The 16,593-nt window shown below is 38.5% G+C and overlaps 1 protein-coding gene across 19 annotated transcripts in view; it reads left to right on the forward strand.

Moving 5' to 3' along the window:
• The window catches only part of otofa (otoferlin a), a 109,012-nt gene that overhangs the window by 4,243 nt on the left and 88,176 nt on the right, over positions 1-16,593 (forward strand). For 18 of the 19 annotated variants that reach the window (XM_023278670.3, XM_035952115.2, XM_035952116.2 and 15 more), the window contains exon 2: positions 7,739-7,797. In XM_023278670.3, coding sequence (XP_023134438.2) covers positions 7,739-7,797 — 59 coding nt within the window. Of the gene's footprint in view, positions 1-1,258; positions 1,424-7,738; positions 7,798-16,593 lie in introns of those variants that run through there. The other variant, XM_035952117.2, reaches the window with a different exon arrangement.

Genomic DNA, 16,593 nt, shown 5'->3' on the forward strand with positions numbered 1-16,593 from the left:
AATTAAATCTGTCAGTAATCATTTTGCCACAGATGGAGAAATCCAATCAAATAAAGGCATTTGCATCCTTTCCTTCTTCCTTCATCTCACCATCTCTTCTGTGTATTCTTTCCTCAGTTAAATTTAGGTTTTATCATCCATTTACTGAAAACATAATAATCTGTATGTTTCTTTACTTCCCAGTTTCAAAACTCATTCGTATTGTGCTGCGGTGCTTCTTCTATTTACAACATGTACACCAGTCTTGCATCCCCATTCTCTTCCACTACTGTGGGTTTTGAGTCATGCTTTTCCCTACAGGCTTTCAGGAAGTTTCCTGAGTGCTTTCAGACAGAAAAAAACACTTCCTGTCTGGAGAGGAAGACATCTGTCAGAACCACCCAGCCCTGCCTGCATGCCAAAGAATACATGACCCCAAGATAGGCTGGAGGGAAATGTTGTATGTGAACCCTTTGGAATTACATGGTTTTCTGAATTAATTAGTAATAAATCACAAACACGGTGTGCATAATGCCTTAACATGCAACCTATTTTCACTAAATAAGACTAAAGCTTGTAAGCATTTTGTTTGTTGGACTCTTGCATTGAAAGTAAGTTGCAGGACATTTTAACATTTAACAAGCAAGTGGCCCTAAAAACAACAGAAAAGGTTGAAAATGCTGTTTTGGTGTGTGCATACTCTTATTCCAAAGAAACAAACTGCTGCTGTTATACTGTTGCTGTGGTACTAGTGTCTGTCATTGGTTTACACCATTTGAATCATGAGGCTGGATTGACTTGACAGCAGCATTCAGGTTAGAGAGTGTTAAAGGGTTAAAGTAATAACTCTTGTGCTACTTTTGTGTCTTTATTGAACGTGTCCCTTAAACATTCAGAGTGCTGGTGTAACACTGTATATGTGATGCGTAATTCCACTTGCTGGAATCTGGTTGTGTTTCTTGTTGTTGGCTCAGTAGCGCCCTCTCTGGAGCTGTGGTGTACAGCTGGCGTTGGTGGCACGCAGTCAGTTCCTGAGAGGCGTGTACGAGGTAGGTTAGAGAGCACAGCACGGGATCATAAACGGTCTCTTTTGTGTTGTCCTTTCGGTTATATCATGGCTAAATGTACACTATGATCTATCCAGATGATGATTAGAGTGTGGTGACATATATTTAATGTTTTTATGTGTTTGGACATGTAATTCGGGCGTTGGAGACACTCCGTGAGCTAGCTACGTAGCTAGCATTAGCTTAACGAACGTGCTCCTGTCTTTAGTGCGCTGTGCACGAGACGACTGAGCCACTGACCAGAGGTTTCCTGACGTTACCAGCATTAAACGGAACGAGAAGACGATATCGGCCTTCCGACTTCAAACACAACGCAGAGTCGAGGGGTTTGAACCAGCCGTTGACAGTGTTACTGTGCATGGTTACACGTGGAAAAAGTAAGCGAACTGTGGGACTTAACCCTCGTGTCGTCCTGCGGGTCAAAAGTGACCCGTTTAAAAATGTGGGAAAAATATATATTTTCATAGTGAAACTTCTGATGTCCACATTTTTAACGTTTTTGGGAAATCTTTGAACATTTTTTGGTGGAAAAAACAAATGTTAAAAATATTTCTTAAGAACATTCACAAAAAACTCAACCAAAATCCAGCGAAATTCGCTGGATTTTGGTTGATTTTCATGTGAATGTTCTTAAAGAAAATAGAGGTTTTACTGGTATATATGTAATCATTTTAGATATTTTTAGGATTTTTTTGGAAGATTTTTACTCATTTATTGAAAATATTTACAAGAATTTTCTTGCCAAATTTGGGGGATTTTTTAATGAAATTTTTAAGGGAAACTTTTAAGGAATTACTGAAATTTTCTTCCTGACGGTTTTGCAAATTTTCAGAAATTTGGGGAATTTTTTGCTGAATTTTTGGATTTTTTTCAGATGAGGAAACAATATTTTTTGGTGCTGGTAAATGGCACAACAACAGGAGGATTAATATCTGGTTCAATCTCCTTTGGCAGCAATAACCTCAAACTACCGTTTTCTCCAGCTTAGCTGTATTTCTGGGATGTCTGGTGTAAACGGCTCCTTTGAGACAATACCACAGTATCACTGTTGGGTTGAGGTCTTTGTGCCATATAATTTTTTTGTTTTTTTGTATTTCATTGTAGGTTTACATTTAATCACCAACATCTCCTTATCTTTACCGTTGGGATGTTTTTCATGTTATTATGCCAATATCAAGGTGCTCTTTGGGAAACTTCGGACCCAAAGCGATGTTTTCTCTTGGAAACACTCATAAACCCAGATGTAATCCAGCTCTAGTGATTATTTCAAGCCTTTAGCTGTTACTCAGGGCTTCTATAATTACAGAGTAGAGCTTCCTGTGTTACGCTTTTAGAGACGTCTTATCTGTCGCCATTTCTATGCAGAGAAACCATAGTCCTACATCATATCTACTTCTAAAAGATTTATCTAACTATGGACAGAAAAATATCTCAGCTCTCTGATATTGCTTTGTAACCCTTTCCAGCATTATGAGAATGTACAATACTATCGATAAGCCTTCCGAGATGTTTCTTTTTTTAAGGCCTGGTTTACACTACTTCAGAGCAGTAAATGCCAACATGTTTTCAGAATTTTATGTCTATGTAGCTGTACTTCACATCTTCAGTCTTGTTTATTGATTTGACTCCAGGTTTTCAAACTCTTGACTCGAATTAGTTTTTGTTGATGCCTTTAGCTTAAGAGTTTTTTTCCCCAGTCTGCACTGTGAAACCTGGGTGATGTACACTCCCCTTCAAAAGTATTGGAACAGTGAGGCCAATTCTTTTTGTTTTCTGTAGACTGAAAATATTTGGGTCTGATATCAAATAATGAAGATGAGGCAAGAGATCAACATTTCAGCTTTTATTTTCAGGCATTTAAATCTGAATCTGATACACATCTTAGAAGATAGCCCCTTTTGTTTGAACCCACCCATTTTTCATGTGAGCAAAAGTATTGGAACATGTGACTGACAGGTGTGTTTTGTTGCCCTGGTGTGTCCTATTACATTGATTATTCAGACAATAAATAGCGCTCAATGTCTACGTTCAGCTTCAGATCTGAGTTGTGCCTGTGCAGACTGCATCTATAGTTAGAGGTGAAACCAGCATGAAAACCAAAGAGCTGTCTATGCGTGAAAAATAAGCAATTGTGAAGCTGAGAGAAGATGGAAAATCATTCAGAGTCATTGCACAGACATTGGCCACAGCCAGCACAACCATTTGGAATGTCCTGAAGAAGAAACTAACTACTGGTGGACTAAGGAACAGATGTTGAACAGGTAGACCAAGGAAAACAGCAGCAGTTGACGACAGAAACACTGACAGCTGTAAAGAAAAACCCAAAAAGAACTGTTAGTGACATCAGTAACAACCTGCAGAGGGCAGGAGTGAAGGTATCATAATCTACTGTTCACAGAAGACTTCATGAACAAAAGCACAGGGGCTAAACCAGAAGATACAAACCACTCATTAGCAAGAAGAACTGGAAGGCCAGGCTGGAATTTGCAAAAAAAGTACAGAGATGAGCCTTAAAAATTCTGGGACAAAGTTTTATGAACTGATGAGACAAAGATGAACCTTTACTAAAGTGATGGAAAGGCTAAAGTTTGGAGAAAGAAAGGATCTTCTCATGATCCCAAACATACAAGCTCATCTGTGAAACACAGTGGAGGTGATGTTATGGTTTGGGCTTGCATGGCTTCTTCAGGAAGGAGCTCATTAATCTTCATTGATGATGGAACACATGATGACAGCAGCAAAATGAACTCAGAAGTCCACAGAAACATTTTGTCTGCCAATTTAAAGAAAGATGCAACCAAACTGGTGGGGAGATTCTTCATCGTGCAGCAAGATAATAAGCCAAACACACTGGCAGAACAACACAAGAGTTCATGAGGGGCAAGAAGTGGAAGGTTTTAGAGCGGCCAAGTCAATCTGAAGACTTAAACCCTACAGAGCTGCATTTTACCTGCTAAAGAGGAGAATGAAGGGAGTAACACCCCAAAACAAACAACTCAAAGAGGCTGTGGTGAAAGCCTGGAAACGCATCACAAAAGAAGAATGCAAAAGTTTGGTGATGTCAACTGGTCACAGGCTTGATGCAGTTATTGCAAGCAAAGGATAAGCAACTAAATATTAAGTCTTATTCATTTTAATCTATTTTAAGCCTGTATGTTCCAGTACTTTTGTTCAACTAAAAATTTGGTGTTCTGTTACAAATAATGTTATCCTCTAAGTTATGTGTCAGATCCAGATGTAAATACCTGGAAATAAAAGCTGAAATGTTGATCTCTTGTCTCATATTCTTCTTGTTATGTCAAACCCAAAGGTTTTCAGTTTACAGCAGAAATAATGGAATTGGCCTCACTGTTTAAATACTTTAGGAGGGGAGTGTATTCAATATGGATGAAACCAACAGATTTCAAGATGCTTTACAACAAATGGTGCACAGTCCATACAGTTTTATTTACTTTTTCTTGCCACAGTGTGTAATTTGACTCTACATGTTATGTCAAACACTGAATATTCTTAAAAATAGCAGCTATTAGTGCATTGATTCTATTAAAGACACATTGTCAAACGCATTAAAGAAGGCCGTAATGTTCCCTGCACAGTCAGGCTAAAACTGGTTAATTATTATTTGATCTTTGAGACAATAAATTAAGTCCCTTTAAGGCGAAGCACCAGTATTTAATTGATTGTCTGACACGTCTTTGATGAATTCTTGCTGTTATCTGTAGCTCTTGGCTTTATCTAAGAACAGCGCTCCGGTTCTTGTAGCTCATAAGCTGAGTTTCTGTACAGTAGCCTGCAGGATGACAGTTCAGTGTACCGTGCTTTCTGTAATGAAAAAATGAAGACAATCTGTCTGCTTTTGGATAGTCTTACTTTTTTCTTTCAGCCCAACTTTCTTCTTCTGCCTTTGTACAAATTGAACCTCTTCTTAACTTTCACACACTTGATACTGGAACGGCTGTTTGGACAGTTTGTTGTATTATTGTCTACTGCATGTTCCTGATTTGCAGCACTCAGAGCTTTATGCAATCTTTTGTCTGATGCAGACACAGTTTACACTCAATTTTCTCCATGTAACAGTTTTCTTTGCGTTCTCTACTAAGACAGACATTTAAAGTGGGTATTGAAATTAAATCACAGTACAGGATGAGACACCCTGGCTTGATTAACAAACTATTCTATGCTATTTTTTTCTTCTTTATCCATCCCAGTTTCATATAAAACTAAATCAAAACTACACAGCACTATGGTGCTCTTGATTTTTACTGGTTTGAGTCTTTCACATCCTCCTCTCACGCTTTTATTTTTCATCTGTCTGCTCGAAATAAAAAATGCACACGGTGTTCCTTTTCTTTCCTTCCAGGTCACTTCCTTCAGCGTCACTTTGCTCTCCGTTTCTTTATCTTTTACCGTTTCATCGATGCCAAAAGCTGAGCTGATTAGCAGCGTGTTGTTTTACTTTTAGGTGTTGAGCACCTTACATAAGCCTCAGATGATTTACTGTTTTAAACCCATATCTTTAGCCAGATGAAAACACTGGTATGACAGCAGTGCCGCTGTTTTCAATAATGTAGGAGGAATACTGTCTTTCTCTCTCTCTCGCTCTCACATTAAAGTGGTGTTTATTTTCTAAAAAGTATTTCAAAGGATGTGGGTTTTAGAAGGTTGTAGCGAGTGTAGGAGGGATGGCAAAGAGGGAACGCTTGCAAGAGAAATGAAAAGCTAGAGCCAAAACTGGCAACTTGTATTATTAAAAATAAAAGATGAGGTTGAATGAAGCATCACATCTTTTAAGCTTTGCTTTTGTTTGTTTGTGTACCATTTTGTTTTACTCTGTTTGCCCTGTGAATGTGCAAAAAGACACGTTCAGCATCCTAATAATAATGAAAATAATAATAATAGTAATAATAATTATAATAATATTAATTGAGCGAGCTGGAGTCTAATTATTTCTATTCTAGCTGACAGGGGCTGTAATTAATTTCCAGGTCTGTGTGTGTGTGCATTGAAATATATATGATAGCTGATGTGTCCACATGCACCCAAGCAGACGTCAGCACCCTCATAAAGCCTCAGATACACAAAGCAAACTCCTGCAACAAAAGCAGAGAGCAGAGAATGAGCAGGGGGCATTCAGAAGCATCACAAAGCAGCCAGGTGAACATTGACTGCATGAGTGAGTCAGGATACTGAGCAGTGAATAGCTCCATTCCCTGAGCATAACCTTGAATAAACACTGCAACAGAAGATTATCGTTGCCGTTGGCATTTAAAGAGATTAGATTGCATGTTATCAATAAGCATGGCAAAATGATGATTTTCATTTCCATGTACAGTATATATTATAAATCTGCTCCACTCTGTTTATTTGTTTCTGCTTGGTCCTGTAATGAGCCATTTAGTTGCCATTTAACCGTCTGCATTTCTTTCCTGTCTCCTGTGGTTACACACAGATATTAAATTTGTGCATTTGTCAGGTCTTTAAGTCATTAATTCATGAGTAAAAAGACGTCACATGACAAAAATGACCATTTCGATGTTGATAAAAGCATTGGGCAACGGATACATTTCTCTATGAAACCTGTATCTATCATCAGAAAAACGTGCCTAAAGTATCAAAAACAAATGGTTATGCAACATTGTTATAGGATTTTATACATTGTAAGATTTTTATCTACTGATGTATCGGTGCACAGGCAGTATTTTACTGTTGTAGCTGGTTGGGGTGGAGACAGTTACTCCGCCAAGGAACGCCGCAAAGTTATGTGACGATTGGCGTACGTTTGTCTGTGCACTCAAAAATGGAATAACGGATTTGGATGAAATTTTCAGGGAAGGTCAGAAATGACACAAGGACCTTCTCATTAGATTTTGGCAGTGATGTGCTTATAGTCTGGGTCCATGGATTTGTGAAGGATTTACGTATCGTTGTGAGATAGCAGCACAGCGTCCATGTAACTACAGTGGTGGAAAAAGTTTTCGGACACCCTTAAAATTTTACACAATCTCAAATGTTATCATGAAATATTTGTGGAAAAATCTTTTTTGTGTTTCAAAAGGTGTGGTTGCATTAGACAGACAGAAACAAATACAAATCATATATTATTTTCATTTATTGTTTACAAGAAAAACTAACAAAACTAAATTCTACCAAAATGACCCAATACTCAGAATTTCTTATTTTTATGGAACCAATCAATCTGAAGGTTTAAATGTCTTCTATTTGACATCTATGACAAAATACAAGGACCACAGCTACACACTGCTTGTTTTTTTGCACACGGCACAAACCAAGAGAAGCTAACATATTGTGTTTTTTTAAGCTCATCATAATGCTAGTTTTTGCTAAAAAGAAAGTTTGTCATATAAATGCAGTCAAAGTAGTACAGCGCTATAAAGCAGTATGAGATGGACAAGTTCAAGTCAACTGGTACTGAACATAACAACTGGCATGTCTTTTATGTTAGTGTGGAATTAGTGTTACTGAAAATGGTTTTAAATTCAATTTACTAATTGCAGTTTCTGTGACTAAAACCCTGAAACCCCAAATTTTCTTATAATGCAAGCAGATTATATTAACACTAGTAACGCTGTGCTGTATAAACGCCCCATGCTGTGAGTCCACCCACTCAAACTGAGACAACAGTGATATTATTGAACCATATTTTAACCACCAAACTCCTCTTCATCTTTCAGGTCTGCCCTTCTACAGCCGCATAGCAGAGAACTGTGAGGAGGTGGCCAACTTTAATGAGGTCAGTATCTTCATTTACTCTTACCGTCCAACCTGCCCTGACGGTGATCGATCAGCAATTATCAGATAACGATACGCTGATTTCACAGGCGGCAAGTTTGTTATGAAGTGGAGGAGGAAAGTCAGTAGTGAGCAGACATTGGACTTAATGGAGTCATTTTGTTGTACTTGGAATCTTTTCAAGAGACTGAAATAACTTGACATGAGATGAATGGGTGCTGGATTTTACATTTACAGCAGCACAAGTGGATTGCTGTATTGAAAGCAAGAACTCACATGTTATGAGTCTTAGAAAACATTTTAAAATTCTACTGCTGTAAACTCAGCAGTTCATTTTATTGGAGACTGCCCCAACAAACCTTAGTATTTGATGATTCTGCTGCTTCTTTGAAACACCTGATAGTAAAACTACATTCACATTAGTGATAGGAAGAAAGTCAGACGTGGAACGTTGTTTTTAACGTCTCTCCTTTCCCTGTTTTGTTAATACCAGGTTGAATTTAAACTTCATCACCTTCTCAGACATCACCTCACCCCATAATTGGATTTTGAGCAAATGGTTCACATTTTAAAAAGCTTCCTGACCAGACAACTGCAAAAGCTTTAATGCATTTTCCATATACTTTTAATGAATTCAATATATAGTAAAATCCATTTTGCATTCTAAAATAGCCATTTTAGAAAGAGGTACTATACATGCATGACGTAAAATCAAACCATTGTTAAACTAAAGTATGCAGATGAATTCCTCTTATACTCAAATTCACATTATACAGTTATATTCTGTGAGTTAGACTTTGAACTCCAAAAACTTCCCAAATGAATGCAGTGTTGTATACAAAGAACACCATCTTTTCACACTATGGAAACATAAATTAATATATTTTTTATGAGTGTGTTTAAGTATTACATACTATACTCGTGTGAGGTGGTTTTTGACTTTTTAAAAAAGAGGTAATGCACATAATGCATGCTGGAAACACCTTTTTCTGAACAAGTTCTGCCATAGTAAACATTCAACCCACATGACCGATTAGAATCTTCTATTGTTGTCTTTGATTTCAGATAGCAGGACATATGTCAAATATGTGAATATGCCAATTCATATTTACAACTTGTCAGACTGAAAACAATTCCTGACGACTTCTATTTCCCCCATGGACAAAGATTTGTTTGTTTCTCCTTTAAAGTTTTAAAGTTGTTGTATGTCAGATGTAGTATATATTATAAAGTACGGATGCACAGATTTTGCACTATGCAAGCCTTCATGGTTTTCTCCATTCTCAGATTGCAATGGTTATAATAAACAGTTTTTCCCAGTTGTGTTTATACTGCATGGAATGGTTCATATTTTTTTGGGGAACTTCAAAATGTCCGATCCTGCTTTTAGATCCAGCTCCTTCTAACCTTGAAGATTGTAAAATCACTTTCTGAAGACAATATGCAGTTCATTTGCTTCAAAGCAGTTAATGGAAACAAGCCTCATTTGCATTTTCTTTTGTCTTCTAAAAAATGTTTTGCAACTAGTTAAAAGTTGGTTTGATAATTACATGGAAACACAGCTATTGTACAAGAAGCAGGGTCCATCAGAAGCCCAGTGGAAAGAGAAACACATCCACACTTTGCATTCATTAACAAGCAATTAACAGTGTCTTGTTTTGACTGTGAGAAAATTGGAGCGTGTGAAGAAACCCCATGCAGACACTCAGATGACTTCATATGTGCCAGTGCTAACCACTGAGCGACTCCCGTCTTATCACCTCATTACTATTGTAACACAAAAACCTCACTGGTTCTCACTTGCAAATGGCCAGTGTCCCGCCAAGTGTCCCGTAATCAGCCTCTCCTGTTCGCTTATGGTCTATCAGGGTCTAGGAGGTGAGGCTGAATTAGTGATCTCCACCCATGCATGGTGCTGAACACTGTTGTAATTAAAGTAGATGTTCCAAATTCCACTGTGTGAGAGAGAGCAGGTCCAGTGAATAGCTCTCCTGCCAAACCTAGAAGGTCTTTTAATTTCAAGGAGAAAGTTTGGCATATGTGAAATCTTTCGCCATTTCGCTAACTCCCGTAAATTGCATTATTCTGAACAACAGCACACATCTAAGTGTCCCTTTTGAACATCCAAAAGGTTTTAGCTTGAGTCCCTTCGATGCTGGTTTTTTTCTCACTTTGGCGACTGTGAGATTCGGGTGGAAAAATTCCCAGTAGGATTCCTGCGAGCTCCTCTGACACTAAGAAACCAGCCTTATCATAGATTTATATGCAAAGAGTCATATGAAAGGAGGAAAGGTGGGAGAAAAAAAAAGAAGATGAAAGTTGAGGGATTAGAAGAGAAGTGCAAATCCATACAGAGCAGAAGAGGCAAACGAGACAGAACAGAGGTAGAGGAGAAAGTCGGGGAATGAAATTCAAAAAGGGCCTCAAACATATATAGCACCTTCCCAGAGGAGCTTAGACTACAGGGGTTTTTTTTTCTGTCTTTGAGCGGTGCTGGTTTTCGCAGGGAAAAACATTTTTCCTTTGATGGGCTCACAGGCTGAGTGCTGCTTCCTTTGCTGATAACCAGAGCTTTTGTTTTCAGTCTAATCAGGAAAATGCCTAAATGACGGTACACATTTGGCCATTTGCAAACACACGCACATGTACAGCCCCTGCAGAAACAGTGACTTTTTTTCTGCAGGAAAGGGGAGAATGTGAAAGAAATATTTATAACGGTGCAATAATTCATTCCTGTGGGCTGCTACTGATATGTGATGCCCTCTGACAGCCTCACCCGACTCTCCAGTCTCGTTCCCGTGGTGACGCGGCGGTCGTTAGCATCATTCAGCATCAATACCGTGTCCAGGCTTTCTTTGGGACGACTTGTGCTTCCAGTAGGCTATGTGTGCATGTGTGATGGTGTGTTGTGTTGCTGGTGCTGCTCTTCCGGACCCCTGATGTGATGAGCAGCTCCTTAACACATCCTCCTCATCGGCGACTGGAACATTTGCATGGCTCAGTAAGCTCGGTCCAGCCAGTGGATTTGAGGGCCATTAGCATAGACTTGTGTGTCTTGTTGCTTTACGCATGGACTAGCAGCAAGTCTTTGAACTAGTATGTGCATAGGCTGGATGGGGGAATCTGTATTCATTATTCATCCCATGGTAGGGCTTTTAGCTGCAGAACACCAGGGCTTCCCCCTCCTTACTCATTAGACATAACTGGAGCAACGAACACAGAAGCCTGCAAGCGCTTGGATGTGGCCACGGGGTTCAGTTTTGGTGTCGCGGATAAAACTGCTGTGTGTGCATGTAGAAATGTGGGCATAAACGAGAGAGCACATGTAGGAATTTAGATTGTGTGTTTGGTTTACAAACAAGATGTCAAGAGATTTGAACTGTGCAGACAAAACACAGGGAATTATGCGCACATGATGAGTGTAAGAAAATTCATTCTCTGCTTGCTTGCAGCTACTACAGCCCTACAGTGTGTGCAATATCTGACTTTTTAATGAGAGTCTTGTGATTACGTAATGCTGGAATTCTGAATCCTATTACTTTTTCATAGCTTTTCAGGATGTTGTGTACTTACTGTTCTGATGCCTGTTTCACAAAAGGGATTTTAAAGTGATGTGTGCATGCAGATTGTAAAATAAAGTAGGTCCTATAACCAGAGAAAAATTCAATCACACTTTACTCTCCTGGGTACAATTAGACACATTTTGTCAAGCTACTTGGCAGGTGGTTCCAAGGATCTTGGAGAATTTGTCATAGTTCTTCTCAGCAGTGAATTTGTGTGATTTCAGAGCCATTTCATTGTTCTATAGGCCTTTTTAGAGTGATATAATCTGAGAACAGAAACTGATTAAAACACGAAGGCCCTTTAGCCTGACTGTTGACTTTATAAGACTTGCAGTAAGTCTGCTTATCAGGTTGAATGATGTTTTTATATTTCTTCTTTGCTTGCTCCCAGGACGTTTAGCACCACCAAGCAGCTGAACGAATGAAACTAAAACTGTCGCCGACACTTTAACAATGAGAGTGTATGTGAGATTATTGAATTCATCCTCCACATCACCATGAAAATTGTTTTATATTTACTACTTGAATAATTGGTCATTTTTGTGAGCAGCGTAAAGGGACTACATCTGTAATTTCTTTATACAATCTTGTGATGCACAACGATAAGAAATTGAATCTTGAATCTTTCTCTAAGCAACTTTTACACAAAAGGACAGTAATATTGATGAGCGTGTTAATTATGCATTCACACAGTCTGAAGCTTTTTGCAGCTTTCTTTCCTGACTTCGGCCGCAGCAATTGTGCTGTTTGTACCTTGTATTATAATTTAAATTCCTCATACTGGCTAAGGATTATAGTTTGCTCTTCTTGTAAGAAATATATAAAGTTGTACACATTTATGTAAACATCTATACAATATAAGAGTTGGCCTACTTAGTGCTGTGAATTATGTTAATTTTTTACTTGCTTACAAGATTGTTAAGCACCACAAAAGAGTAGCAGCTGAAAGAAAAAAATTGCCTTACATACCAGGAGAATACATATAGTAAGTAAGTATAGTATAGTAAGTAATACATTCATTCAATAGAATATAAGTTAGTGTAAACACAAGACACTTGTGCTCAGATTAGCCTGTTAGCATTCACAGTGCAGCTTTTTGCAGCTTCCCTTCTACTTTTAGTCTGCATTATGTGTTCAAAATCTTCATATTTCTTTAAAACTATAGTTTCACCTTTGTTTGTAAAATATGCCACTTTGATTCTAGTAGACCTGTCCATATTTGTGATTGTTCATCTCTTGCCAAATCTGCCTCTTTAATGTGAACAAGCTCACATCCAATTTCAGAAACCCTGAGTTGACTTACAGAGTTGATAACCAGCTACATAGGACCACGTCAAGTGCTTTTTATTAGCAAGAGCATGTAAAAATGAACAAATATGAGCATAGATTGGGATGAAGTATTCAGATCCATTAGGAAAATAAATGTCCTGCTTTGAAGGACAAGCACCAAAGTATTAGCATCAAAATGTACTTGAAATATCAAATTAGGTCTAGTGAAACCAGATGATGAAAAGATACCTTGAGTAGACTGAACTTGCTTTGTTGTCTGTTTCAAATCCTACATACTGTTCATGAACCCATCTGTTAGCTTTATGTCTGTCCAGCATCACACTACTTTGTGTTTTCCGCTCCGTGAACAAAACTCATCATTACTACTTTTGTTAAAGAATTTTGTCACGTAAACGTGTCATTTCTGTGATGTTCCTGTAATAGCTGATGTTGTTCTCCTTGGAAGGATACTTTCAACCGCTGATGTTGCGGCAGCTTTTCTCCACTGAAAGCCCGACCGGTTCTCTGAACTGGAGGGCATGTTGTGGCTGATCAAAGCAAGGCGAACAAGACCACAGTGAGCTCACTTCCATGCCGCTTCCCGTATTGCATGGATAATCACGTTTGGGAAGTTAGTGGGCTCAAGTAAGGCTTATATGTTACTTGAGAACATACTGTATCACTATTACGGTAAGGTTTTTAAACTAATATACACTATACCAAGTTCATATCCAGTGAATCAGCGAAGAATACAAGACTTATAACTTCATGATCCACATCTGGGGGTCATATTTCTGCTGCTTCTTTACTGACCACTTGACCACCAGTATGCAGGAGAGAAGCAGCAGCTGCCTCTGGACCAGACACAAGCTGGAGTACAGCCGGTGCTAAAAATAGTTTATGTACTTCGCCAGTTTTTAAGATTCAGGGCTGCTCCAGGGAGGCGCTTTCCCATCTCTCAGTAACCTGAATAAATGATGGGATGAGCACAATGTTTTCTCTTCTTGTTTTAACTTTGAAGGAAAGCCGAAATGAGTGCAACTAAAATGAGCAAAAAAGAATCTGCAAATGCCAAACTTACAGTATGCAACCTAAATTTATGACTATTTCATGCATTATTTCGTACTGGTGTGTGTGTAGAATGACAACACTTCTGGATTAAAAAATATACAGTGCTGTGAAAAAGTATTTGACCCCCTACAGATATCTTCAATTTTTTGATATTTCTCACACTTCAATGTGGTCAAACTAATTTTAATATTAAACAGAGATAACTGACAAAACGCTGTCTTTAAATGAAATAAAGAAATATGTTTAATGAAGACTTAGTGAACACCTATATTACCCCTGTGAAAAAGGGCTGGTTGGGTCACTCTTGGCAGCAACAACTGCAGTTAAATGTTTGTGACAGCTTGTAATCATCTTTTACATCACCATGGAAGACTTTTGTCCCACTCCTCTGCAGAATAGTTTTAATTCTGATGGTTTTCCAGCTTGAACTGCCCCAGCATCTCAGTTGAATTCAAGTGCGGACTTCGACTCGACCACTCAAAAAAACTAATTTAGTTCTTTTTGAGTCATTCAGAGGTGGACTTTTTTGTATGTTTTGGATCATTGTCTTACTACAGAACCTAGCTGTGCTTGAGCTTTAGGTCATGAACTGATGGGTGGATATTCTCCAGGAGAATTTTATGATCGAGAAGAATTCATGGCTCCATCAGTTATGACAAAGTGTCCAGGTCCTGTGGAATCAAAGCAGCCCCAAACCGTGACACTACCACCACCATGTTTCACTGTTGGTATCATGTTTTTCTTTTGGAATGCAGTATTAGCTTTACACCAGATGTAATGGACCCATGTCTTCCAGAAAGTTCCACTTTTGACTCATCAATCGACAGGATGTTATCCCAAACGTCTTGGGGCTCATCTAGATATTTTTCTTTGCAAATGCCGCACAAGCCTTTATGTTCTTTTTGGTCTGTAGTGGTTGGAGTCTTGTAACTCTCCCATGATGCCATTTTCTCCCAGTGTCCCCCTACTATGGAATTATGTAGACGGACCTTAACTGAGGCCAGTTTTTTCTGCAGTTCTTCTGATGTTCGTCTCTGTTCTTTTGTTATCTCCTGGATTAGATATCGACCCGCTCTGAGAAATGTTGATAGGCCGGCCGCTCCTGGGAAGGTTCACCACTGATCCATGTTTTCTCCATTTGTGGATAATGGCTCTCACTGTGGTTCTCTGGAGTCCCAGAGCCTCAGCAATGGCTTTGTAACCCTTTCCAGACTGATAGATGTCAGTGACTTTGTTTCAGACCCTTTATCTATTTCACATTGCCAGACAGGTTCTATTTAGTGATGTTTACATTCAACAAGCCTGGCAGTAATCTTATGTGGATGTCGCTGGATGAATTTGGTAATTTGGTAGATTGGTAGCTAAGATGGGAATTACTTTTCCACAAAGAGCAAGATGGGCTGGACAGCATTTTTCTTTCAATGAATGGAATCCACATTCAAAAACTATATTCTGTGTTTTCTTGGGTTATCTTTGTCTAATATGAAAATTTGTCTGACGATCTGAAACATTACGTGTGACAAATATACAGGTGGAAAAATAGTGTTTCGCAGCACTGTATATGTCTGCACACACTTACATATAGAACAGAACAATTTCTGTAGCAAAAGCTGTGTTATTTTGTAATTGTGAGCCCTTACGAGAGGAAAAACACATAGAGGTTTATTGTTCTTTTACTGTTTCTGTAAGTGTGCCCATGTGCATCAGCTTGTAACTCCTATACTGTATAGAGTCTCTCTCAGGAGTAAACACTGGTGCAGATATCAAGAAGACAAAACAAATTCCCAGAACTATAAAGTGTTACCCAATAAAAACCAATTATGCACAAATCAGAGAACAAGTTGTCGTAAAATGCATTTTTCACATCTGAAGCACATCCCATTAAATGGCATCTCATAACGGGCGTCTGAGTGGATTTATCTCTCAAGGTAGACAATGGCCAGGATGGAGCTAAGCAAGTTTTCTTGTTTTTATTGTAGTGAACAGTCTCAGTAGAGGTGAGGCAGAGGAAGGTTGGTTTGCAGGTTTTAGTGGTGACTGCTGAGAGACAGGTGTGATGTTTGTTTTTTTTTTTTTTTGCCTTTTTGTGTACTGTACAGCATGAAAATGGTAAGAGAGGGTACTGCTCTAGCAATATATTGCCGAGGATAATGATGTTATTGTGTCTGTTTGTAGGCGTATAACAGTACGTGTATTTTTTTTCTGAACTGATCTGGAGGCCGCGTTCAGTTTGTTACAAGACTGTGACACTGGGATCCAAATAATTGCTGTCCAAAACAAATACATATACAAAAACAAGGATCTTATGTATGTCTGCATCACTAAGGGTTTGGTGTCAGAGCAGCTCATCTCCAACAATAACTGTTACCTCGTTTTTTCACTCATATCCTGCTTCACAAAGATATGATTTTTTTAATTATCACTCTCAGTTTTGCCTGTGTTTTGGACATTTCTGACACCATATTTGTTCAAATTTGTACAAATGAACACAAGTTCGGGTTTTTGTTGTTGAAGTGAAGAAGGCAAAGGAGAAAAAAACATCTCAGGTAGAAAATAAAACTTTTGGATTGAGAGGTGAGTCCTCTCTCCCTGCACAACACCATCTATTTTTAAGGAGTAGGGAAGCAGTTTACTTGACAAGTACATTGTCAATCATCTCTAGACCATCTGGTCTTCCACAGCAGGAAGTGGGGAAATAACTGCAGCTCTACTACAGTGTAGATGGAAACAAAATAACATTCCACTGAATTAACTGGATAAAATCAATCTTTTTACAAACATTTTCAGTATCCACTAATATTAATATCTTGCTTTAACTTCATATCAGTATCAGTGAAGTATTAATTAAGATAGGAAGCAACACCAACAAAAACTACCCATGCATATTAACTGGC

The sequence above is a fragment of the Amphiprion ocellaris genome, chromosome 12 (assembly GCF_022539595.1).
Source record: "Amphiprion ocellaris isolate individual 3 ecotype Okinawa chromosome 12, ASM2253959v1, whole genome shotgun sequence".
Taxonomy (NCBI): Eukaryota; Metazoa; Chordata; class Actinopteri; family Pomacentridae; genus Amphiprion; species Amphiprion ocellaris.